The sequence below is a fragment of the Cololabis saira genome, chromosome 2, assembly GCF_033807715.1.
Source record: "Cololabis saira isolate AMF1-May2022 chromosome 2, fColSai1.1, whole genome shotgun sequence".
Classification (NCBI taxonomy): domain Eukaryota; kingdom Metazoa; phylum Chordata; class Actinopteri; order Beloniformes; family Belonidae; genus Cololabis; species Cololabis saira.
The window spans coordinates 40,216,818-40,242,198 of NC_084588.1; the positions used below are offsets into that span (position 1 = coordinate 40,216,818).

A 25,381-nucleotide genomic window follows, 5' to 3' on the forward strand; every position below is an offset into this window, starting at 1 on the left:
GGAACGTCAACATCCGAACGGAGTGTTTCTAAACCGTGTAGCAGCTTTACATGAGGTTTTACCTAAACTCTATGATCTTACTTAAAAAAAAATACCGTATCTGAAAAGTAGGAAAACACAACCCGACAACATTGGCTTTTATTTAAATTCAATTCAGTTCAGTGATACTGTATTGATCGCCAATGGGAAATTATCGGTTTCAGTAACTTTAACTAATTAAGTCTCTTTTGACATTATGACATTTTCATCTCTAAATCCTTATAACTGAAAGATAGTTTACTTTTTTTTCCTTTTGATTATCAATAAATTATCAGGAAGTCCCCATATTTAAATTTTTAAAAACCTTAAGGACCCAAAATGGTTCAGCTGCTCAAACCAACGCAGTCATTTAGTTAAAAAATCTTGTGTTAAGAAGAAGAAAGAAGACTTGAAAAGTTTTATAATTTGTAGAAAAAACACTTAGTAGACCATCTCAAAGCAAATGTTTAAAATGCCTCGGAGTAAGAGCACCTAGCAGGCGTTAAAAACTGATTTTTCTTTGGGTGGGTATCACAAAATCTCTTAACCTTTCTGAAAACATATATGATGACTCTCACACAGACCAGATTTAAAAATACACAACGATCCTGTGATCTGCCGAGGCAAATACTGAGATAGATGGCTCTGCCTCCCGTCATCAATTAAATATTAAGATTATTTTCCAAAATTAAACTTTTATTTATTTATAATTGAGTACTATAAGTATTTTATGTGTGTGTTTTTGTTTTTTTTTATTATTCAAGTTACAAAACATTAAGGTCGTTTGGAGACGATGTCATTAACATGATATAACATGGTAAACTATTCTATCACAGCTGAAAGTAACAAGGCTAATAAAACCTTCATTTATTCCTTCTTTCTTTTTGGTGGCAACAGCACGGCAAGTTTCAGCCGATGGTGCACTGTCCCGCGTCCAAACAGGTCTCGAGTCATGAAAAGCAAAAAGGCTTCAGGCACCAGTGTAAATCAGTACTTACATTTTTATTGGACTCAAATTTATTCCCTCCTGTTCCTGTTAGTCAACATTTCCCGTGAGACCCTTTGGCCCGGGGGACACGTAGCTTAAGTTGTGAGCTGTCTAATTAATATTGTAATATAACAATATTTATTTACTTCATGAAAGACTAAATTAATACTAACAAAGTTAAAATGTAATAAGAGAGGACACAAAAATTATACCCTGCAAGCTCTCTCAGACTCTACAAGCGTGAATTAACAAGTAAAATGTTAAAGTTTATGAGAGTACAACTATAAAAACATTGAACAAGTATGGCTTGTCATGAAATCACTACACTGGCTTCCAGTGAGTCAAAGGATAGAGTTTAAAATCTTACTGCTGGTCTACAAAGCACTGAATGGTCTTGGACCAAAATACATGGTTGATCTGTTAGTTCCTCTGCTCCTCACCGGTGGAACAAACTTCCTGTAGACCTGAGGTAACATATGTTACGGTTAATGTAGAAAAACGGCTATTTTGCAAAATAGCCGGCTAATGTGCAAAATAACCGTCAGGGCGGCTAATGTAGAAAAACGGCAGTAGCCGGTTAATGCTGTGGATGTGTCAGACCCGACACTTTTTCGGGGAGTGTAACGTTAGGCTTCTTTAACAGCCATAAATAGCCTTGTCAACAACAAGCATGTGCAGCATATGGGCTTCTTCCATTGGCTGCTACGCACCAACTACACTGATTGGCGACTGTAAGTGACCGGTTTGAAGCACGAATTTCATCCATTCAACTGAACTGTAGGCTATTCTGTAGTGTAGTAACTGGACTCTATCTACCAAATGAATTACGTTTGCTTAGTTTGTTTTGTTTTCATCAATTTGTTCAAATGGAGGAGGAGGAGAGACCTCATCTCATCATGCGCGCGCTTCGGGTTTGTGTGATTCGGGTTTAGGAGCTTCACCTTCCATGAGAGAGACACAACAACTGTTTGTCTGTTTTGGAGGTGGCAAAGAGAAGGTGGGAATAGATCTTTCCTCACAAAGACTGTCACACTGGATATTTGCGAGTACATTTCCCAGACCTATAAGGCTGGTAGAGGTGTGCCCAAATTCAGAGTGCACTCCACTGCGCTTTGCCACCTCGGTGGCAACGCTCTATTCTGGGGTGCCAATGACGTGATCTGTAGTTTGCATTATTCGTTTTGGGATACTCAATTGAGGAATATACTGCATGGGATTTGGACTAAGAATATTTGCTATAATTGCCACGACATCGAGACTGGAGAGATGATTAAAAATGTGATGTCCGTGCACCATGAGCTTAAAAATGTATGTACTTTGCAAAATAGCCATTTTTCTACATAAGCCGCCCTGACGGTTATTTTGCACATTAGCCGGCTATTTTACACATTCACCGTTTGGCCGGCTATTTTACACATTCACCGCCCTGCCGGTTATTTTGCACATTAGCCGGCTATTTTGCAAAATAAACCGTAACATAGCCTATATATATACTGTATATATATATATATATATATATATATATATATATATATATATATATATATATATATATATAATGTGTGTTAAACTCTTGTTTATCATTATAAATACTGCATATATATATACAGTATTTATGTATACATATATGTGTATGCATATGTATATATGTATGTATATAAGTATATATGCATATGCATGTGTGTGTGTGTGTGTATATATATATATATATATACTGTCTGTATGTATATATATATATATATATACTGTCTGTATGTATATATATATATATATATATATATATATATATATATATATATATATATATATATATATATATATATATATATATATATGTGTGTGTGTGTGTAAAACTCTTGTTTATCTCTCTAAATACTGCCGCATTTGCTTGAAAGTAAAAAAAAATCCAAATCTACCAGTGTTGGATATCAAAGATCACTTACTGGAACTGGAATATATATTTTCTCTGCACCTCAACTCCTGAATAAAAAAATAACAAAAACAACCTGCCCCCACCTTTACCTTTCACACTCAGTCAGAGGAGGAGGAGGCTCCGTCTCCCGGCGGCCGCCAGGGGGCGCAGCGGAGCTCCCCGTCCGCGGCGTCGGCTGCTGGTCTGGGCTCAGTAGGATCCCCGGGATCACCATGACCAGCGCGGTCCCCACCGTCCACAATGCCCGAGTTTGACGCACCAGTCCGGGCACGGATTAGTCCATTCACATGGCTCAGCCCCGAGTCCCCAGAAGGAAGGTCCGCGTTTCCAGCTGGATCCAGGCTCCGGCCGTGAGGATACCTGCTCTGGGATAAAGACAACTGGGAACAAGTTCAGAGGCGCAGCAAGTACACCTCCATATCCAGATCAGCCACCTCCTGCGCGGGTAAGCGTGGGCTTATCTTTTTATTTGTCTTGATTATTAATTATTTCTGCTTTGGATAATACTGGATTTGTATTTTATCATACTTTATTTAACCAGGTGTGGGTCTCGTTGAGATTAAAATCTCCTTTTCAAGAGAGACCTGGCCAAGAAGGCAGCAATTAGTTCAAACAACATCAAATCATTTTTGATAATAATACATTATTTAATAATAATTAAATGTAATAATTAGTGTTTGCTGAGAAGTTGTTTTCTTAACCATCTTGATTCATTTAATTAATTTGATTTATTTTGAGTTATTTTGTTTTGAGTGAGAAAGACTTTCACTATCAGGACCTGCTGTCTAATAGGGTGGGGGGTGAGGGGGTGAGGGAGGGTGAGGGTTGGGGGGTCTCATTAGGAGCCTCGGAGGCCAGAGGTCAACTCACATGGTCAAGTAGGTTGAAGTCTTTTTCACTTTTTTTTTTTTTTGCTGTGGGATTTTCAGGCTCAGTAATTAGTAGCTAATGGTTCTTTATCAGTTTTGATGCAATCAATGTTTTGTAATTAAAAAAAAAAATGCTGTATCTGCTGTTTGTAAAAAAAAAACAACCAACAAAATAAGTCAAGTGCAACTTTTCTGTTGTTACAATCCAAGTGTTCGTTTCTGCGGATCACGTGACCATGCAGGCGGTCTGTCTCTGGATTGGCAGGTAATTAGATCATCTGTGCATTCTTTCACGGCTGCATTCAGACGTGTGTATATTCTTTATCTCTGACTTCACATAAATCTAATTTAGCGAGAGTTTGCATCAGCACATTTTACTCTCACCTTGGTAATTTATTAAAAAAATAACAACAAACAAACCACTTCTTTGTGCAGAGTTTCTGTTCTGCTGCTTCTGCTGCTCTGGTCAGAGCCACTCGAGAGCCAGCGCACAAACGACCACAGGAAGGTGAGCAGCAACCCTGCAGCAGACGATGCTGACGCAGAATGAATCTGTGTCCTGACATGTGTTGATATCCTCTCACTAATGATTGTACACCTACGATATCCCCGGGCATTTTTCTTTTTGTGTGTGTGTGTTTTTTTTATTTTGTTTTTTAAGTCTGATTGTACGGTTGGCACATGTTATCGTCTCAGAAGATGCTATGCAAGATTGTGTCTTTTCAGCATTAGCCAAGTGTCATCTTAAGCTGCAAATGAGAGCGTTCCCTGGGGGAACCTGACTGGGGCGTTAATCTGTGAAGTTCTGCTGCGGGAGGGTGAATGGTTTTGATGACTGCAGCTAAACAGAGAGGGCAGATGTAAGCCGTCAGAGAACCACCTCTTGAACCCCGAAGCCGCATGAGCCACACGGAAGAAGCCTGCAGATGGGACTGAGTGACAGATCAACAATCCTGTCGGTCCGAAGGGGGTCGCTGCGAGTCGCCTCCATGTGTTTCCATTTGGCGTCCGGCTGTGTGACCCGTTGCCGACCCGGAGATGAGAGTGGCATTGAGTTACAAAAACTGAGGCGGCGGAGGAGGCGGGTGGAGGGCCGAGGTCTCTCTGAATAGACGCCCAGGCTGACTGACAGCAGAGCCGCTCCCTGCCAACTCTCCCCACTGTTTCTGTATTCTCTTTCCATCCGCTAAAAGTCAACGGCAGCAGAGTTTTTTACTACGGCCGTGTGTTCGCCCGGAGAGGCCGCTGCGAGCGGAGACAAAGTGCCCCTTAAAAAGCAGGATTTCCGCGCCGCTCCGTGGATAAAGCCGGCTTGGCGCGAGGCTCCTGCTGGCAGGTTCCTCAAACAGAGAGCTCAGTGATTACCTCTAATATGTTCTGGTGCAGTTGCACAGAAGGGGAAAAAGTGAGAAATCCAGGTACCCAATGGGGTTAAAGCCCCTGACAGACACCCACTAATCAGCCGAATCGGAGCTTTATGAGCATCAACAGAGGTCTTTTTCATGGGAAGCGGCAGGGGGGGCGGAGGAGCGGGACAGTCATAGTGATGAGGTGAGGTCACTGATTTGAGCTTTTATCCGAGGCAATAATCTGAGGGGATTAAAGTCTTGTTGATGGAGACTTTCTATCAGTCCTTGGCATTCATGTCTAATTGCACTATCCCAGCTTCTCAGTACTCGGGGCTGCTTCTCCTCCGTACAGGTTCCTCAGCGGGCAGAGCATCAGCGGGAGTTCAGGGCTGAGCACGGAGACGTTCAGGGCTCCTGGGGCACCTGGGAATCCTGGTCATCCTGCTCTCTGACCTGTGGAACGGGAGTGCAAGAACAGACAAGGCCGTGCCTGCCCGCGTACACCCAACACCCCCCCAGAGGAGCTGGAGTTCATGTCATTTCAGCCCTGAAGCCTGCAGAGACACGACACGCCGACGGAGCCAGAGTCTTTAACGGCAGCGGCAGGGGGGAGCAGCAGACCAGGCCCGGACAGCGCAGGTAAGCTGTGGACAGAGGTGTTGACCTGAGCAGCGATCTTCTATTTACACATGAAAAAGACAAAAGATTTGTGAAAAGAATAAAAGGCTGAATAGAGGGTATGCATTGACGTCACTTTCCCACTGGACCACGCCCCACTCGCACTGAGTGGCAAAAATGGCTGCAACTAGTGGAGAAGACGGGATAACAGCTGATTATGAGCTTAAATTAAAGGCAGTCGGACTTGACAGTGACCCGTACAGTTACCCCAAGAACCAGTGGTCCATGGACATTAATATTTGGCCACGAATCGAGTTTCCTGATATTTATATGTACTTAATTTTCTATGCCGGGGAAATACACGAAGCAAAGCTTGAAGGCATACAAAAGTCTTGACGCTTGGTCGTACTTCAAGGCATAATGAGGACACCAGACTTTATGATTTGACCGTTTAACGTTAGCTACCCAAAAATCCAACATTACCTGATATAAAATGGGAACCACAAATACACGTTTCGTGCATGGACGCGCACACAGAGATGACACAGAGATGACGTCATGAGTTCAGAGGTCTTGTTTACAAACTGATTTATTTGTTACACACAGAGCCCCGGATGTAGACAACAGGTCCTGGAAGCAGATCTAGTGATTCATAAAAGAAATGAACTGAGTTTCGCGGCAATAATGTGTTATTTAGACGCTGCATCGTCTGTGCCCCCATTCGCTACCATTATATGGAGAAGCGGCTCGCACAAAACTCCTAATATCTTCCGAAGGACTCCAAATGACACCAAACACCTCTGGGTGAGTATACAACCATAAAAAATGCCAGAAATAAGGTCCAGGTTGTAAAAAACGGAACTTTCCCTTTAAGCTTATTTTTCGGCAATAAAACGATAACTCAGATTTTTTGCTAAATCTATGCGTACAGTCGATCGCACAACAGCTCTTTCCCATTTTTGATGTTTTCCAGTTGCTCAAACTGAAAGTTTATGCTGCCACTCAGTCTTTCTGCCACTCAGTGGGTGTAACTCGCTGTGAAGTCCCATCTGTGACGTCATGCACATTCCCTCTATAAAGAAGAGAATAAAAAGAAGGGAAGACGAGATGCCACGTCAGTCACTGAATGTTTGAAAATGAGATGGTCCGCTGTTTTAAATTGGGGAATATTTTCACACCACAAACAGACTAGAGGATGCCGCTCCAGCAACAGTGTGACTCGCTCGCCGGCGCTGTATTTACTCAGTGTCGAGTGTTACAGAGGAACATAAGTGTGTGATGTGGCCAAACTACGTCCCGTATTTCATCTTTTCTCACTGTGATGTACTGTGATGCTGAGGCCAAGTCATTCGCAACGTTCAAGTGTTTATGTGGCGACGTGGAAAAAGAGGTTTCAGTTGGATTCCACTTCAGTGAGTTTAGTCTGGACTCTGTTGACTTGGGAGCGTTGTGTTAAATTAATAACACCTGCAACATCATCCTCCGTTCTCTGTACTCTTAAGAGAAATAGAGTAAGAAGTCACAGTGCCAGCCCCCCCTACTGCACTTTTATCACTTTGTTTGGCTGTGATGATGTCCACTGAGGGAAATGCATTGTTTTCCAGTCTTTGGTGATGTCTGGCCCTCCGACTACCCCGCAACGGAGAGCCAGTCCTTTATAGCTGGAGTCAGAAGATTGGCTTGTTCTTGGCAGCGACGTGGCCTCCTTCCTGTTGTGTTTGCCATTGAACAAATAACACTGACAGCTAAGTGCAGGGGGCTGTTTGAGTTGGACTAGAAGTGGCCAAATATCAGGCAAAAAAAAGCTCCCAGGACTGAATAACTGGTGCTCAGATGTGGGGCCATTAAAGTGCCCCTTGTTAAATTACTACATGCAGCTTAAACATACCTAATAAAAAAGAGAAAGAAGTCTAAATATAGCCGACTCCCCCAGCTGTGCAACATGTGGCTGGATTCAGTGCTAGTTAGCAGTGCCACGTGTAGTCTAGGGGTGACGCTGGTGGCTAACGTGCCCGGCGAGTGTTCAATCAATCAATCAATCAATCAAATTTTATTTATATAGCACCTTTCGTCCAGGTACATGAAATACAAGGTGCTTTGACATTTTGATTGAAAAATAAGCATAATAAACAAATAAAAACTGGGAGACCAAAAAAATAAAAACTGGGAGACCAATGCACCCTGACATACAATATAAAATATATAAAATGTATAAAAAAGATAAAGGTTCAAGGATTAAGGCTAAAAATAAATAATCAGTCCACAACAATAAAAATAATAAAAACATTATAAGAGATAGATAAATAAATAAAACAGATACCTTTAAAAAATTTTAAACGGAATAAAACTAAAACTATAAAATGTGATGCTACATAAAAGCCAGACCAAAGAGATGAGTTTTTAGTCTACGTTTAAAAATGTCCACATTTCCAGCTCCTCTCAGATCCTCCGGCAGGCTGTTCCACAGTTTTGGAGCATAGTGGCTAAAAGCAGCATCACCAAATCTTTTAGTTCTACTCTGTGGAACAGCTAGAAAAGAAGAGCCAGAGGATCTGAGGGGCCTTCCTGGTTCATAGAATAAAAACATTTCTGAATGTTGACCTCAGCCTGCTCGTGCTTCCAGGAGGATCCCCCACATCCAGCCAGGGAGGTACGGCTACGGCAGAGGGCTGTACGTCGCTCCTCTGCAGACCCCGGAGACCCCTCACCTCCACAGGCAGCGCCGCTCTGCTGCCGCTGCGTCCCACCACCTCCCCGCAGGAGGCCACGACCTCCATCGCTTCAGCAGACCCTACACACACGACCGGGCCGAACCGGCCGGGAATAACCGGGTCTGGGCTCCTCTTTACCAGCCGAGCTCGGCGAGCCAGGGAGTCCAGCCGGGGCAACACTCGGACCCCCAGACCACCAGGCAGGAGAGGCATCCGGAGAGGCCCTACGACCCGCTGCCCTCCTCCTCCTGCGCCGGGGAGCACGCTCACTACCGCACCTGCAGCAGCCACGTAAGCCAGCCTCCTTAATCCATCAGCTCAAGTTGTGAATATTGATCTGTACTAATAACTAAGACCAGGATCATGTGCAGGTTTTGTAGTACAAACTATTAAATTCAGCTTTGACAACTTTATGTGCTGCAGGCATCTTTTTATTCAGCGTTCAGGGATGTTTACATTCCCATCCCACCAACTGAGTCGGAGACATCAGAGGCATAATGTCGACTCATTAAATGTCTCAGTGAACAAATAAATGCATTTTAGGAAAATGTATAGTCTTTTTTTAAAGAAAATTAGTCTGGCTTTGAGCGGGAACTATATTTACTAAAAACACTATATATAAGTCCCACAATTCATCTACATTCATTATTGATAGTATGTTGTTTAGATAGATAGATAGATAGATAGATAGATAGATAGATAATCGTGAGGGAAATTCAAGGGAAATAAGGAAATAATATACAATTACATCTAAATGCATTAGAGATCAATACATTTGTCTTTATAATACCATTGAAGTTTACCTTCTCTTCTCTCTATTCTCTACTGCGAGGCAGCTCTGCGTTGCCTCTGTGCGTCGTGGGTGCGAGCTGAAAGCTCCCACGTTAGGCTTGTCTGGGTTGAGCATATTTCATTTTGTCACTTTTCCAGTCTGAACTGGTCTGTGTCTGTGGGTGTTTGAGAGGCCTTTTCACTGCAAGCCAAGTGTACCTCTTTCTATAACCTGTGTGTTTTTAACCAGCGTGCTCTTCAGTATACACCCCCTGCACTTAATCATCCAGTTTAAAATAAAAAAACAACGCCTAAAAACACTGGTAATGTAAGCTGCCTTGAGCAGGACTTAACTCTGCAGATGTCTCTGGGAGGTTTCTGTTTTTGCCTGTAACACTGTCCTCCAGTCTGTTTCAGTCTGTTGAAACATTCAAATCCTTTTTAATTGTAAGAAAAACTTTTTGAGTACCATTGTCTTAATAATTTAATATCCAATCAAAGCCAACTTTACAGCTTCAGCTCACCTGTCTGGGTTACTCGGGTACTCGGCTGCTACGGTCCTATGATCACCGTAAACTTCAATCCTCCTGGTAAGAGGGGGGATATTTATTATTTAATGCTGGCAAGGAGAGTGGGAGGACTGTTCCTGAAGGCCTGTGAAAAGCAGACATGTTATTGGATAAAGGTCATTGAGTTAAAGAAATCTCAGTTTCAATATAATTTACAGCAGTCTACATGGCTCTTGCTTGATCCCGGGCACACAGATAGACGCTTGCACATGTGGCACAAATGCAATTTAAAAAAGAAATGCTGGTTTTGAATACTGACTAGATTTTGTCATCTTGATATTTTAGTATACAAATGATGCTAAAGCTCTTGAGTTACATAGAATTACAATTTAATCCCCCTTTTCACTTCAAAAGCATGTGGATGAGCTTTGTTTGTCAGAGCTAAGGTTTAACATCTAACCAGTGCTTTAAAGTTAAAGACCACTCCCTGTTGTTTTCATCTTCTTTAATATCGTCTCTGGTGAATAGTGACACTGGTATTTAAGCAAAGCAAACCAGAAGCTGCTTCATGCATCCTTAAAACATCAAGGAGTCAGTGGCAAAGTGATTTAGCCTTTCAGATCGACCGTGTGCAGCGTGGAGAGTAAAAGCCTGTGTTTGTGTTTCCCTGCTCCGTCCTCAGGCCTGTCCTCCTTCCAGCAGGAACCTCAGAGCGGTGCAGTGCTCCTCTTACAACAACCGGCCTTTCATGGGCAGACTGTACAAGTGGGAGCCTTTTAATGAGGGTAGGCTGCATTATCGTATTTACTTATGTCCAGTATTTGCATACGTAAAGTATATAAGAAGAACAACCACTGTATTTGTGAAAACAAGGAGCAATCCAAAGATTTAAGGTGAATTTCTTTTGTTATTGCTTAAAATTCAATCTCTGACAGCGGTACAGATCAATATACTGCAGAAAAAAGATTCTTCTATCTACCTGCATTGGTCTGCTTGCAATACAGTGTGTACAAGCATTATATAATGATGTGTTGCTGCTGTTGATCCGGTGATGGGTCTTGATTTGGGTTTTATGCTTAAGTTAAGAAAGTTTCACAGTGAGTCTCCAGCGGTCCGATCCACGAGCCATTAAAAAACGCTGAGATACCCCTTGCTTCCTACGGGGCTCCCTGGCGAAAGTGAATCTGTTTAAACCCCGTGAACCTGCTTACCTGAGGTATCCAGGCAACAGCTGAGACACCTGAAGATCTGAGATATTTCCAAAATGGAAAAAACAGCTGCCAAATTAATATCCTGTCTAACAGATGTGCATCGAGTGTTGCCTCGACGCCGCCGTCCCGACTGACGGGCTTCGCTGATATAAAGATTAAATCAGCCAAGACAAATGTGTGAGCTTGACGGTGGATCACCTGACACCCGTCTCGAACCGTGCTCAGCCGTTTGGGTTCGTAGTATTTCTAAGAGACAAACCATATGGTCAAAACCAAACGACCGGAGTGCCGTTGCCACTCAACGCCATGCATGCACACACTTGCACTGTAATTTGATGTTTTCATTCGGTTTTCAAGAACACTATCGTGACATTTGACTGTTTTCATTCATTAAAACCTGGATACTGATTATAATAATAACATGGGAATACAATGCTGCCCATTGTGTCGTTTTATGAATACATGAATTAGAATATTATGCCGACTACGCAGCAAACATAGCATTAAAAGACAAAAAGAAAAAACGTGTTTGGTGTTAAACAGGCCTTAAAATTCAGTAAATCTATCTTAGTAAGTAGGTAAAGTTTATTTATATAGCACCCTTCACAGACAAGGGAATGTCACAAGGTGCTTCACAAAGAATAAAAACAATACAATAAATGTAAAAATACAATAAAAACAAGACGATACAGATAAAAGATAATAGAGACATAGGAGCATATGACTCTTTTTCTTTTTTTTTTTTATTATTAATCAAAATCTAAGCCACAATTAAGAAGCACTGTGGAAAAAAACTATGTTCAGCTTTACTGTGCGCAATTTTTTGCGTTTTGCAGCTTTGGTGCACTCAAGCGTAGTCTGACGAAGTTCCCAGGAGAAAACAAAGGGAGGTGATCTTAGAGGAGCAGTTGTTGCTCCCCTTCAGTCTGGGAACGGTTTATAAGCTGACCGGCGTCCAGTGAGACGGATTATTTATCCATTCTTCTAGGGCTGCAGGGGGAAGATGTCCTCCCTTTAAACTCATGACAGCGTGATGTATGTTTTAGATCTGAACGACCCGCACGCCATCTGAGACCCAAGGACGCACGAGACCAAAGGGAAGACATGTTGGGCCGCGGTGCAAAGCATCACTTTTAGAGAAAACCTTACACTGCATGTCAGCGCTAAACACCTCATACCAGCTGTCAATCATCAGAGTGAATAGTTAATGATCTGGGGCCAGATTCACCAATATGTTCTTAAGAACAAACTTAAGAAATGTCTTAAGATCTAAAATTAAGAAGTTCATAAGAAAGTTCTTAAGTGAAATTCTTCAATATTTTCTTAAGAACTGTCTTAAGAACTGTCATTTCTTACGAATTTCTTATTTTTCCTACTTAAGAACTTCTTAAAATATGTCATTGCACGCGCCAACAAACAACATATATACAGGTAGTTTGCGTTTTAACCGTCAGTCACTCACTAAACATGGACAAGGAGAAAAAGAGATGCAGCAACTTTTCAAGGTTATGGTGGATGAGATTAATGTGCGAAAAAAATACTATTGAGGAAAATTAATAATAATTAACTACCACGCTAACTAACATGCTAACAAACAGTTAACAGGCTCTTTGTGTAATTAATTACAAAGTATATCCTCAAACTATGACCTACTAGTCTAAACTTGTCTAAAATGTGTTTAAAAAGGTGATATTAGAGGCTTACCTTTTCATAGAAGAAATTTTAAGACAGGTCAAGGTTGTCTTAAAGTTAAGAAAAAAGTCAAGAAAAAAAATTTGAGAACTTTTATTTCAAGAATCCCATTTATTCTTAAGTTTTTTCTTAAGAAGAAACTTAAGAAGAAAGTTGAGAAAATACTTAAGAACTTTTTTGGAGAATATGACTTCTTCTCTTTTTTCTTCTTAAGCCTGAACTTAAGAAAAAAATGACACTTAAGAAGATTTTTTTTCTTAAGAAAGTTTTGTGAATCCGGCCCCTGATCTCAAAGACTGATGACGTCACACAGTTATTGTTTAAAGTTACTGCTGACAAAGGTGGTCCTGCAAGTTATCGGGTTGGGTTTTCCCATAATGCTTCTGCATTGGTACAATATTTAATGTGTGCACGTTGATCTGAACTTTATTTTACGTAATTATTAGACCCGGTGAGGGTGTTTTTGTTTTGATATATACAACTTTTTAATCGAAAGAGGTTGTACTTTCTTGTACGTCTTTTGGATGCGTATTCACTGCTGTCCACAAAAGGAGTTCATATTTCCTGGTAATAATGGTATCCGTTTAAAAGTTTTGTTGAAAACTAAAAGTAAAGATGTAGACTCTTGTTTCCATGGTACTTTAGACTCGTACATGTCTCTCTTTTTTGTCATATCACGTTGATTGATCTCCTTTCAGTCCCCGGGGAGCAGCAGTGCGAGCTCCACTGCCGGGCCATCGGGTTCAGGTTCTACGTGCGTCAGTCGGAGAAGGTGACCGACGGGACACCGTGCGGACAGACCAACTCCTCCCTCTGCGTGGCTGGACGGTGCATGGTAGGCAACACCCGACCCAGTTTGAATAATCCAGGGGGGATGTTTAGTTTTCTTTATCATCATCATCATAGTCTGGTGATAACATGAGAACTTCATTGGTGCAGCTAAAATCCTCGATGACTGAACTGCTTCATGGAGGTTGGAAGAATGAGAAACTTCAGATTCATGGAGTTTGTCACAATGCACGTCACTCAAGGAAGCTTTATTCCTACTCTTGTTGTAATCTGCTCATGCACTGCTCTCAGGCAGCAGATTCAACAACTCATTTGTAATTAAACCAAAGTTGAATAAGCAGCAGAGCATCTCAGGTGCAGTAATGGCTGTGAGCAGCAGAGGGCAGCACAGCTCAATAGTGGCTCCCCCCTTTAATGATAATGGGAAGTGAGGGTCAAGGTGGGGTAGGGTTACCGTCTTGGCCTGAAGCAGGACGCCGCTGCTGTGTGGTCTTGATTAAAGCCAGCTTTGTATCTGAACCTCACTACTCTTTTGATCAGATGTGTGCTGAAGAAAGCGCTCAGTTCTTGTCGAGGACCTCAACCAGTCCGTCCTGTGAGCTTCACATGCACTGACATCCACCCCAAAGCCTCTGCAACACTAAGATTTAAGGCTCTCTGATCTCTGACCACACATCCTCAGCTACAAACCCACATCACGCCGCTCTTTCAGGTGGTTTAGGGATGAATTATCAGTGATGGAGACTAAATGGAGAATTATGAGTGTAAATCAAGCAGTTATGGGAAATTTATTGACCTGCAAGAGCTGAGCATTAGTTTTTTTAAGCATGCGTTTAATGTGTCTTTATTTAAAGGTTTGAATTCATGACTGGTTGTTCACGCGATGAGAGATTTGCAGTGCTTCCCCTCACTAAGATGACTGCGGCTTGTCCATGTGAATACGACTGTGACAAAACAAGATATACTGTGAAAGCGTAACTTAATCAGAACCCTTGTCAATATGGGAACCAAACATTCGCTGCTGGCTCTGCAGGTTCTGCTCGCGTTTCCAGAAAGTGGGAGCAGTCGGGAGTTACATACCATGACATGTGGAATATGCATTACGCCCGAAGCAGGAGATGTCATTGCGAGCGTAGTTAAGTGATAAAAAAGGCCGTAACAAAAGCAGCAAAGCCATTCATCAGCTACTCACAGCTGAAAGGAAGCACGAGGAAGAAATGGAGCTGGCTGCTCACACTGATGTGTTCGGCGTGACTGCTGTCTGTCTGGATACGCTGATGGTTGACTGCTTGGACGACCTCTTAACCATGTCATTTAATTAACTCATTTAGCTAATAACTTCACTAATTTGATTGACACTATTGCAGGGGGTAGTTGATTGTTTTGTGAAGGTAAGCTTGCTGTGGTGGTCGGGGTTAGCGTTGTTGTAGAAAGCATCCCAATCTGCAGATATCAGCCAATCAGTTCTGACTGATTGACTGCATTGATATCACTATTGATATTTAGTCATATATCACTATTAATATTTGTTTAGTAGCTATATTTGTACAAACGTTTATACCCAGATAACCAAAGGTGGTGTCGAGCATCAGGAAGGTGGATAGGCGTCAGAGGGCCGGTTGTACAGCGAATGCTAGACTATTAAAATATTTCAACTTAAAAAAAAATATATCATTTTACATAATTTCCTCTGAATTTAAGTATCAGTAAAAGACATAAATGTATTACTATTGTAGACGTGTAGCAGGGAGTTGACAGACTAATCTGTTCTCAGGCCATTAAAAACAAAGTTTACATTTCAATGGCAGGTAAAAACTCCCCTTTATGAGGGAAGAAACCTTGAGATGGACCTGGATCATGGGGGGGGGGCTACTGCTATGATCCAGGTCCTGCTCAAGGTTTCTTCCCTCATAAAGGGGAGTTTTACCTGCCACTGTTTGGCTGAAGGTTTTTTTCCCACTAGGGGAGTTTTTACTTGCCATTGTTTATGTAATAATTGCTTGAGGGGGGTCAGGTTCTGGGTCTCTGCAAAGCGCCTAGAGACAACTTGTAATAGATGCTATATAAATAAAATTGAATTGAATTGAAATTGAATTAAAGGCCAGCCGGGTAGAGCAGGAAAAGGAAGATCAGAAAAAGAGAATGAAGAATGGAAAGGAGACACAGAGGAACAAAAGACAAGATATATTAGTATTAATTATCCGTGAGTAGGATAACTAGGAGTTCTATGTACTTATTACTGATACATGGTTAGTTGGTGCACTACAGGGACCACTATATAAACACTGAGGTGGTCAGAAGGGGGGGAGTGCAGGTCAGGATGCAACTCCTGAAGCTCTGGCCTGCAAACATGCACAGAAGAGAAAAGGAGAAAGCCCGCCCTCCAGATATACATTTGGATAGTCTACAGGTGGAACTACGAGAAAACCTGCACTCTGAGAACGGAGCTCTGTTAGGAACATAAGGAATCAGGTCTTGCAAATATCGTGGAGGTTTTGGGCTTTATACGCAAGTAATCCAATTTTGAATTGCGTTCTGAGTTTTACGGGGACCAATGGAGTGAGGCCAACACTGGAGAGACGTGGTCTAGAGCCCTGACTGTTTTCTTTATCCAGCTCCCGGCGGCGCCCGGTGAATTTCTGACCATTACCGCCCGCACCCGCAACGTGTGTGTTACACTCCCGCCTGCTCACGCAGTGTTTATATCCAGTCCCGCCTGCACCTGCAAAACTCAGAGAATTCATGCCCGCACAATAATAGAGATGCATTGATTTAGTGTCTTCTCCCGTCCCCCAAGAGAAATGTCCAGACAAATCTATCTGATTTAATGTTAACATGATAATTGTGGAGCTTGATGGATAATAGACGGTTCATAGGCCGCCTGACAGAAAGTTAGATGCAAATCCATCATTGCCATCATTGAACAAGATTTTTCGCCTTTCGCGCACATATCAATTATGTGATTGAGGTAATAGCACCAAGAGTAGGCTGTGAGTGGCTCAAATAACACTAATAAATAACATAAAATAGACAACGTTAAGAAATGGAACGGATTAATTTAACAAATGAATTACTTGGCCATTATATTGCTGTGGAGGAAGAGAATGTTGCTGACCAACTGCGGTCCCAATTCTGTGCGTCTCCCTTCCTAGATGCGCAACAGACACTAAACGCTTTGTCTTTGTTTTGTAAAGACAAAAGGTTCTTTTCCACCTCATTGATTTCCATCTTGTCGCTAGGCTAAATCCCGATCCCGCAGTATTTTTTTTAGCCGCCCGTTCCCGCCCGCAACAAAGTTTAAACCGCCCGCTCCCGCGAGATTTGCCAATCCCAATGCAGTGGTCTCTAACGTGGTCTCTCTTGTTGATTCGTGTCAGGACTCGTGCTGCTGCTTGTTGGATCAGCTGAAGGATAATTAGCAAATTACTTGGACATCCTGCTAATAACACATTACAGTAATCTAGTTGGGAAGATACAAACGCGTGCATTCGTTTGTCAGCATCTCCCTGGGAGACGATGTTCCTACTCCTACTAAAACACTCTCTTATGATCCATACATTTTTCTAAAATACATCCTTGTCTTCTTGTGTTCCTCCAGGCCGGAAGAAATTAGGTGTTGGGCTGGATTTGGCTCCCGGGCCTCGAGTTTAACATGTCTGGTGTTTAGTATCGTCTTCAGGATAGAAATCTACTCATGGAAGAACAAAAGCTTAAACATTGGGGACGTTTAATCCACTTAAAACAGCATCACCCTGTTGACCAGAGCTCGTAGCTGCCTCTGTGATATCTTAGGTGGTCTTCTGCGAACAACTGTCTTTGTGCACAAAAAATAGTAAAGATGCACATGATGGTTGCATTTAAATGCACTAAACAGTTTTATCTTAAATCCCTGTAAAATAAAAGACACCTGTGACGTTTGGACCAGTGTTGGTCTCACACACAACGTCTTCACAAGCGGCCTCCTGAGCTCTGTAAAGTGATACTGAGGTATCTTAACTCAGAGCTTTACTGTAGACTCTGATTCATCTGATCTGGATCAGAGCCAGCCGCACAAAGCTTTCCAACCAATTATCCCAACCGAGCAATTCCAACAGGTTAGAGCGTGTCTTCACGCAGCTCAAAAATAGTACTGTGGTACATTTTTCAAGAAGGCCAGACCACACTGTTGACATTTACCAAGGAAGAGCTATTTATGCTAAGATCCTGTTTTTCTTTTGCCCCTTTGTTCAAGTTTCTTTAGAAAATCTTGTTTTAAAAGGAAATATTTAAAGCACTGAATTTAGCTCAAGTATGTTTGAACCAACAGCTCCTACTGCAGACAGCAGCAATGTTGTTTTAATTAGGGATTTATACGTGAAACACTGGACAGTTGTCACATGTTTGTAGGGAAACATTTCAGTTCCATCCACCCATCCATCCATCTAAACATCCATCCATCTATCCACCCATCCATCCATCCATCAACCCATCCATCATCCACCCATCCATCCATCCATCCATCCATCCATCCATCCATCCATCCATCCATCATCCACCCATCCATCCATCCATCCATCCACCCATCCATCATCCATCCATCCATCCATCATCCACCCACCCATCCACCCACCCACCCATCCATCCATCCATCCATCCGTGCATCCATCCATCCATCCATCCATCCATCCATCCATCCATCCATCCGTGCATCCATCCATCCATCCATCCATCTATCCACCCATCCATCCATCCATCAACCCATCCATCATCCACCCACCCATCCACCCACCCACCCATCCATCCATCCATCCGTGCATCCATCCATCCATCCATCCATCCATCCATCCATCCATCCACCCATCCATCATCCATCCATCCATCCACCCATCCATCCATCTAAACATCCATCCATCTATCCATCCATCCATCCATACATCCATCCATCCATCATCTATCCATCATCCATCCACCCATCCATCCACCCATCCATCCATCCATCAATCCATCCATCCATCCATCCATCCATCCACCCATCCATCCATCCATCAATCCATCCATCCATCCATCCGTGCATCCATCCATCATCCATCCATCATCCATCCATCCATCCATCCATCCATCCATCCATCCGTGCATCCATCCATCATCCATCCATCATCCATCCATCCATCCATCCATCCATCCATCCATCATCCATCCATCCATCCACCCATCCATCCACCCATCCATCATCCATCCATCCATCCATCATCCATCCATCCATCCACCCATCCATCCATCATCCACCCATCCACCCATCCATCCATCCATCCATCCATCAATCCATCCATCCATCCATCTAAACATCCATCCATCCATCATCCATCCATCCGTCCACCCACCCACCCATCCATCCATCCATCCATCCATCCACCCACCCATCCATCCATCCATCCATCCATCCATCCATCCATCATCCCCCCATCCATCCATCATCCATCCATCCATCCATCCATCATCCCCCCATCCATCCATCCATCCATCCATCCATCCATCCATCCATCCATCCATCCATCCATCCATCCATCCATCATCCCCCCATCCATCCATCCATCCATCATCCCCCCATCCATCCATCCATCCATCCATCCATCCATCCATCCATCCATCATCCCCCCATCCATCCATCCATCATCCCCCCATCCATCCATCCATCATCCCCCCATCCATCCATCCATCCATCCATCCATCCATCCATCCATCCATCATCCCCCCATCCATCCATCCACCCATCCATCCATCCATCCATCCATCATCCCCCCATCCATCCATCCATCCATCCATCCACCCCCATCCATCATCCCCCCATCCATCCATCCATCCATCCATCATCCCCCCACCCATCCATCCATCCATCCATCCACCCCCCATCCATCCATCCATCATCCATCCATCATCCCCCCATCCATCCATCCATCCATCCATCCATCCATCCATCCATCCATCCATCCATCATCCACCCATCCATCCATCCACCCATCCATCCATCCATCCATAATTCATCCATCCATCCATCCATCCATCCATCCATCCATCCATCCATCCATCCATAATTCATCCATCCATCCATCCATCCATCCATCCATCCATCCATCCATCCACCCATCCATCCATCCATCCATCCATCCATAATTCATCCATCCATCCATCCATCCATCCATCCATCCATCCATCCATCCATCCATCCATCCATCCATCCATAATTCATCCATCCATCCATCCATCATCCATCATCCATCCATCATCCATCATCCATCCATCATCCATCCATCCATCCACTCATCCACTCATCCACTCATCCATCCATCCATCCATCCATCCATCCATCCATCCATCCATCCATACCTGTCTATCCTAATGCAGGGTGAAGGACAGGGGTACATCGTAGGGCCTCTACTTTTTGAAGCCTTGAAGGGAAACTCCACACTCACCGCCACTTTCCCTGGTACACCTGGCAGACCTGACAGTGGGGAGAGGAACAGTGACTGTTAGCATTTACGTTTCTTCAACGAGTCATAATAGGTGCTTGTGGTTCTGGTCAGGAGGGGTCTCCTGTGGCCGTGTAGGTTCCAGCGAATCTGGCTGAAGACACTGTGCTGATGCAGAACAGAGCCAGCCGTCTTCATCAGTTTGTTCAGCTTTATTTATTTATTTATTTATTTTCAAGCCACTGGCTCTGATGCTGCTGCTCCGACAGATGGCTGCAGACCAAATTCCTCTCCCCACAGAAGGCTTATGGAGGATGAGCTTTCATCTGTATCGTCAACATTTGTTTGAATGTGTTTACTTTCTTAGTATAACTTAACAGTACCAAAGTGTGCAAGTTCACATTCCATCTTTGTTCTTTCACTATTTCAAATGGTGAAAATCCAGTGTTTGAGTCGTCATCACATGTACGAAGGGCAGTAGCAAAGCCAGAGCTCCTTTTGTGAGTTGCTTTGTCTTCGTTATGTTTGTTGTTAATCGCCACTGGGGCAATAAAAATGCATCCTATCAAAATAATTTTTTTAGGAGAGAGCTTCTGCGGCTGTCGTATGGACACGCTGCTGCTCACTGCAGAGGAAATGATTCCTCCGGGCACATAGCTCACAGTTTGCGTCATCCCTGATGATTCCCCTTGACAACTTTCATGCATGATTAACAGCTTACCTTTGCCCGTCTGACCTCTGGTGCCACGACAGGCCAAGATGTCAAGTTTCTGAATTTGATGATCTCAAATTGGCCTCTAAGAAAGAGGTCAGTGCCTAATACCTCTTCAAGGCTGCTATTTTGTTGCAGGCATGATGAACCTAAGATCGTTCATGTTTTGCTGTGTCAGCCCTGTGACACATGTCAGAAAAGTTAGGACCATAAAGATTTTACGGCTTTTCTTATATCGTGCAACAGTACAAGGTCATCTTCATTGTTCGTTTCAGTCAGAATTTTCCTCTCATCCTTAAGCGGGTAAACGTCCGTACAGCCATTCCCGTATACGTGCTGCCTTCCTCCCCAGTGGTGGCTCTGCCGTGTTTGGAGACGGCTGTTGTGCATTACAGTGCGCCTGGATTATGCCTGGGAAAGAAATTGTCTTCAGCAATGCATATGTCATTCTTAATGTTTTGTTACAAATTAGAGGTCTAAATTACCTTTGCCAAGGACACAGATGCAACCCAATACCACAACAGACCCTGTGGCAGACCCTCACTGCCTTCGGACCGTCTGGAAGGGGCTTTTCGTCTTTTGTCCAGGACACAGGGCGCTTATTTCTTCTGAAATAAAGAAATAAACATTAATGCTGCCTCTGGACAAGGCTAACATGTTTGTTTTTTTTCTCTTTGCACAGCTATTTAGCTTCAATTTTTCTGTTTTTAAATATTTCAGCGAAATCCTCATGATTTCTTGACAAACTGGAGATATATTTTGTTTTCTTTTTCTCATACAAAACTCAGCCTTTTTGCACTAAATCATGATTACGATAATTTGTAGAGTTATTGCAGTTAAAGTTATTGTTATCCAATTGGTTGGATGGAAGTATATTATCTTTGGGTCAGGGGATGAAAGCTTTTGTAGAGTTCCTCGTTTGTTTTCCCGCTAATCACCAACACTGTTGCCAGTGTGGCGGACAAATGAACACTGAATTCAACATACCTGCTTCAAAAGGATGTGCTTTTAGTCTTGGTTCACTCTGTTTTGTTTCAGATAAGTATAGAAATGCCCTTCTAAATGTTTCCTCTGTTGTTAACTTTATTCTGCTGTCTGCTTGGTAATGAGTCAAATGCAGTGGTCATCCACCCTGGTTAATGCTTTGGATGTTTCCCCGCTTCAACGCGACACACGAGCTGTGCAGACCATAACGATCGAGCTGATAACGATCATTAGTTAGAATCAGGTATGTTGACATAAGGACAGTAGATCTTGAGGACCAGGGTTGTCTAATATATGTTGTTATATATGAACCCTGAAAGAAAGAAATACACCTGTTTTTCTAAAATTGCCTTGATTTCAAAAAGCTAGTTGAGAAAATGAGGAATTGGGATCATTTATCATGATTAATGTGTGTATGCATAGATTAAAGAGAAGTCAGCTCTGATGCACAGAAGCAGTCTTGAAAGTGGTTTCTTGCATTTAACAGTGAAAAATCCCTTTTAATTCCCTTCCTTTTATGCCAAGGAAGAAGAGTGTGTACATTTTTCAAGAGTGATCACCGACCACACACTTCGCTGCTGTTGAAGGTGAGCCCTGCTAAGGGGGGCAAAATAAATCTACCTTTCTTGGACTGGTGCAGATCCAGTCGTGGGTTTGTTGTGCTCCTCGCTCCTCTTCTAAGACAGCTGCATCTGTTTTGTGCATTCCCTGCTGCGGTGGACAGGCAGACTTATTAAAAGAGGGATGAGTGGTTTGATATACAACCTGCCTGGTACAGACAGGTGGAGATAGCTCAATCTCTGCCATGACAAGCCCCAGCTGCAGGCTCGCAGGGCGTTCATCATCTCCCACTGCAGATGGTTATGTGTTCATGTAGCAGCAGAACTGGTACTCTGTTGAAGGACGCACAGAAATGGACGGTGGTCGATGTTTTCTTTCCTGTCAAGGCTTGTAATGTTGATTTAACATTAATGTAACATTAATGTTATGTAACATTAATTTGAATCCATATGCGAGTCTGGGCTCTTTGCACAAACTGAGGGTCATGTGACTAAAGGTCCCCAGCCCCCTGACATGTCTCCTTTTCTTTTTTTGTTTATAATTTTGTTTATTGTAAACAGGACAATGATAAAAACAATAACAAGAGCAACAAAGCGAGTAGAACATTACTATAAAAAAAATAAAGAAAAAAGACAAAAAAAGAGAACAATATATCGGAGTCTCTTGAGAAAGGAAAAGTAAACGGAAAGAAGAGGTGTGCTCCATCTTCACATCGAATCCTGTTTACATTATTTTTTTCCATTTTTATAGTGAGATTTTACCCACTCCCCCCACCCCCCACCCTCGCCCCTAGGTATGTTGAGCCACAAATAATAAAATGACGTTAAGTTAATAAAAATAAAATCACAAGTTAATTAAGGGGAAAAAGTGAATAAGTAAACTGGTTAAATAATAATAAAAAAAAAGGGGGAAAAGAAAAACAGCTTGACATGTCTCCTTAACATCTCTGCAGGAAGGCGAATGTCTCCATATAGATAAGGTTATGTACTCGACGTACGCTATCAGGCTCAGGAATGGGGAGTTAGATGCAAAGCATTGTGGGACTGTATGACAGAAGTAGTGGTGGAGTTTTATTTGTATTTTATTAATTTTTTTAGTTTAAAAAAGATGGGAAAAGTTGAACACATGCTGCCCTGACTGTTATCACTGATGGGAAGTGAAATAATGGAAGAAAAGCTGCATATATAACCGTTTTAGCGTGACGTCGTTTTTCATATTAAAGAGCAGACGCCGCTTTGACTGCTGCAGCCTACAGGAGCTGACGAGCCGCACGGCCGCCGTCTTGGGACGCTCGTTTAAAAGGAATAAAAATGAACACGACTCACTGCGTTCTCAATCAATTTTCTGGTGGTTTCTCTTTGTCGCAAAGCTCAGACATGTTGCTATGATATAGGATGCTCAGTCAGGTTGAAAACGCTTTTTTTTTCATAGTTTGCGCACGGATAGTCGGCTTAATAGTAATATAATATTCTGTGTCTGTGTCTACACGCGTAGAGAGAGGATTGGTCAGCTTTACCTAATTAAAAAAGAAGAAATAACATCTGATTCTATTGATATAATCATACATTTACAAAATGCAGTGTTTATTATCTAGCATTACTCTTAATGTTTTACACCGCTTAAAACCATAATGTTTCAGTTTAAACTAACACTAACACTTGATTTTGTATTTCTATGCATTTATAAAACATCAAGTTAAGAGTGATCTCTGTTACTAAAGGATCCAAAGTCATGTAAATATTCATATTTCTTTATTAGGGATGTTCTTAATGGTTGGAACGTGATGGATCCTGAGGGCAAAATCGTGGCTTTATTACATACCTGATGTCTGATCCAGGAACCGCCTCTTTCTCCTCCTGACTCTTTTATTCCAGCTGTTGGTTAATTTGTAAGTGAAGCCACACACACATAGTCACTTACCGGTAGTCACACGCATATACACACACACACATAGACATACACACTGGCTTGTTCACCTGCATGCTGGCTCTCTAGTTTTTGGGGTTAGGTAGCGGTAGCGGTAGCTTAGCTCAGACTGCAATCAGATCTCAAGATTTAGGTCGATTGCTGTTATTGTTTTGGTTGGCTCCGTGCCGGTTTCGTGCTTTGTTTGTGGTTTTTTGTTACAGATTTCCAGTGCTTGACGTGTGTTTCCTACTTTTGGTTTCTACCGTCATGGTATCAATCATTAATATGTGTGCAGACAAGGGGGAAAAAAAAAAAAAAAAAAGTAAGTGAAGCCGGTGCAGCGTTTAAATTGACACTGCCACTGCTGCTGATATGATTCTTCTCCGGTCAGCTGGGGCTAGGCAACATGTTGGAGCACATCCGTTTCAGCTCTGACATTTTAGCCAATCCTGTGTTGGATGGAAGACACTTTTAGACAAATAGATGTGAAGTCATGAGCATAAGGACGGATAGACGTCTACGTTTGGGCTCGACTTGCATCTAAATGATTGCTGGTGTCACAGCAACCGACTCCATCAGCCTTCAGTGGCCCAGTGTGACCGGCTTTACTCCAGCAGGATCAGGGGCTCCTCATTTGGGGGTCATACCCTTGTTCTGTACCCCTGCACCTCTGCTGAAGTGTCTGCATTTTATGTATAAAACCATGTATGGTAATATATGCACATTTATGACATGTTTCAGTCCTAATTAGTGGATATCTAATCAGACTGATCTAGCTTACGAAACCTAAATGAATATCAGGCACGCGACTGCTGCAGGTATGTTGCTAGATTGAGCGGGATAACCTGACGTGGTATCGTGTGTGACGATATGACGACAGGAAGTGAGTGAAATCCTATTTCCTGAGCATAATCTGGCGGCTCAGCTAAACAGCAGCTGGGCCACCTTTTAAATACTGCAGTCAGCACAAACACGTTTCCTCTCGTGCAGATACAGGAAGTTCGCCCCAAGACTAGTAAAAAGGGAGAGCATTGAAAAGTGGACTGTGATGAAGGGTGATATCCTCTTTGATGCATCTTTTTTTGTTTGTTTCATTAAAGGACATCTTGAATATGTAAGGCTCTCAGCCAGGATACTGATGGACAGAAAGTCAGATATGGGGATAGATGACCGATTTAGATGTTTTAAATAAATGTGTGTTTCCACTCCTACTTGTGTTTCTGTGTGCTCTACTTGTGTTATTGTGGAGCTAAGACTCCTGCTGCTTCGGGTCAGACCCCCGTTGTAAATTACTCCCTCTTCAGATGGATCC

The 25,381-nt window shown here is 42.7% G+C and overlaps 1 protein-coding gene across 1 annotated transcript in view; it reads left to right on the top strand.

Annotated features, from left to right (window-relative positions):
• Window positions 1–3,132: 3,132 nt before the first annotated feature.
• LOC133463790 (thrombospondin type-1 domain-containing protein 4-like) overlaps window positions 3,133–25,381 on the top strand; it is a 55,130-nt gene continuing 32,881 nt past the window's right edge. The window contains exons 1-7 of the mRNA XM_061745513.1: window positions 3,133–3,384; window positions 4,019–4,073; window positions 4,244–4,316; window positions 5,510–5,796; window positions 8,399–8,777; window positions 10,449–10,551; window positions 13,368–13,504. Coding sequence (XP_061601497.1) covers window positions 4,045–4,073; window positions 4,244–4,316; window positions 5,510–5,796; window positions 8,399–8,777; window positions 10,449–10,551; window positions 13,368–13,504 — 1,008 coding nt within the window. The 5' untranslated portion in view covers window positions 3,133–3,384; window positions 4,019–4,044. The remainder of the gene's footprint in view (window positions 3,385–4,018; window positions 4,074–4,243; window positions 4,317–5,509; window positions 5,797–8,398; window positions 8,778–10,448; window positions 10,552–13,367; window positions 13,505–25,381) is intronic.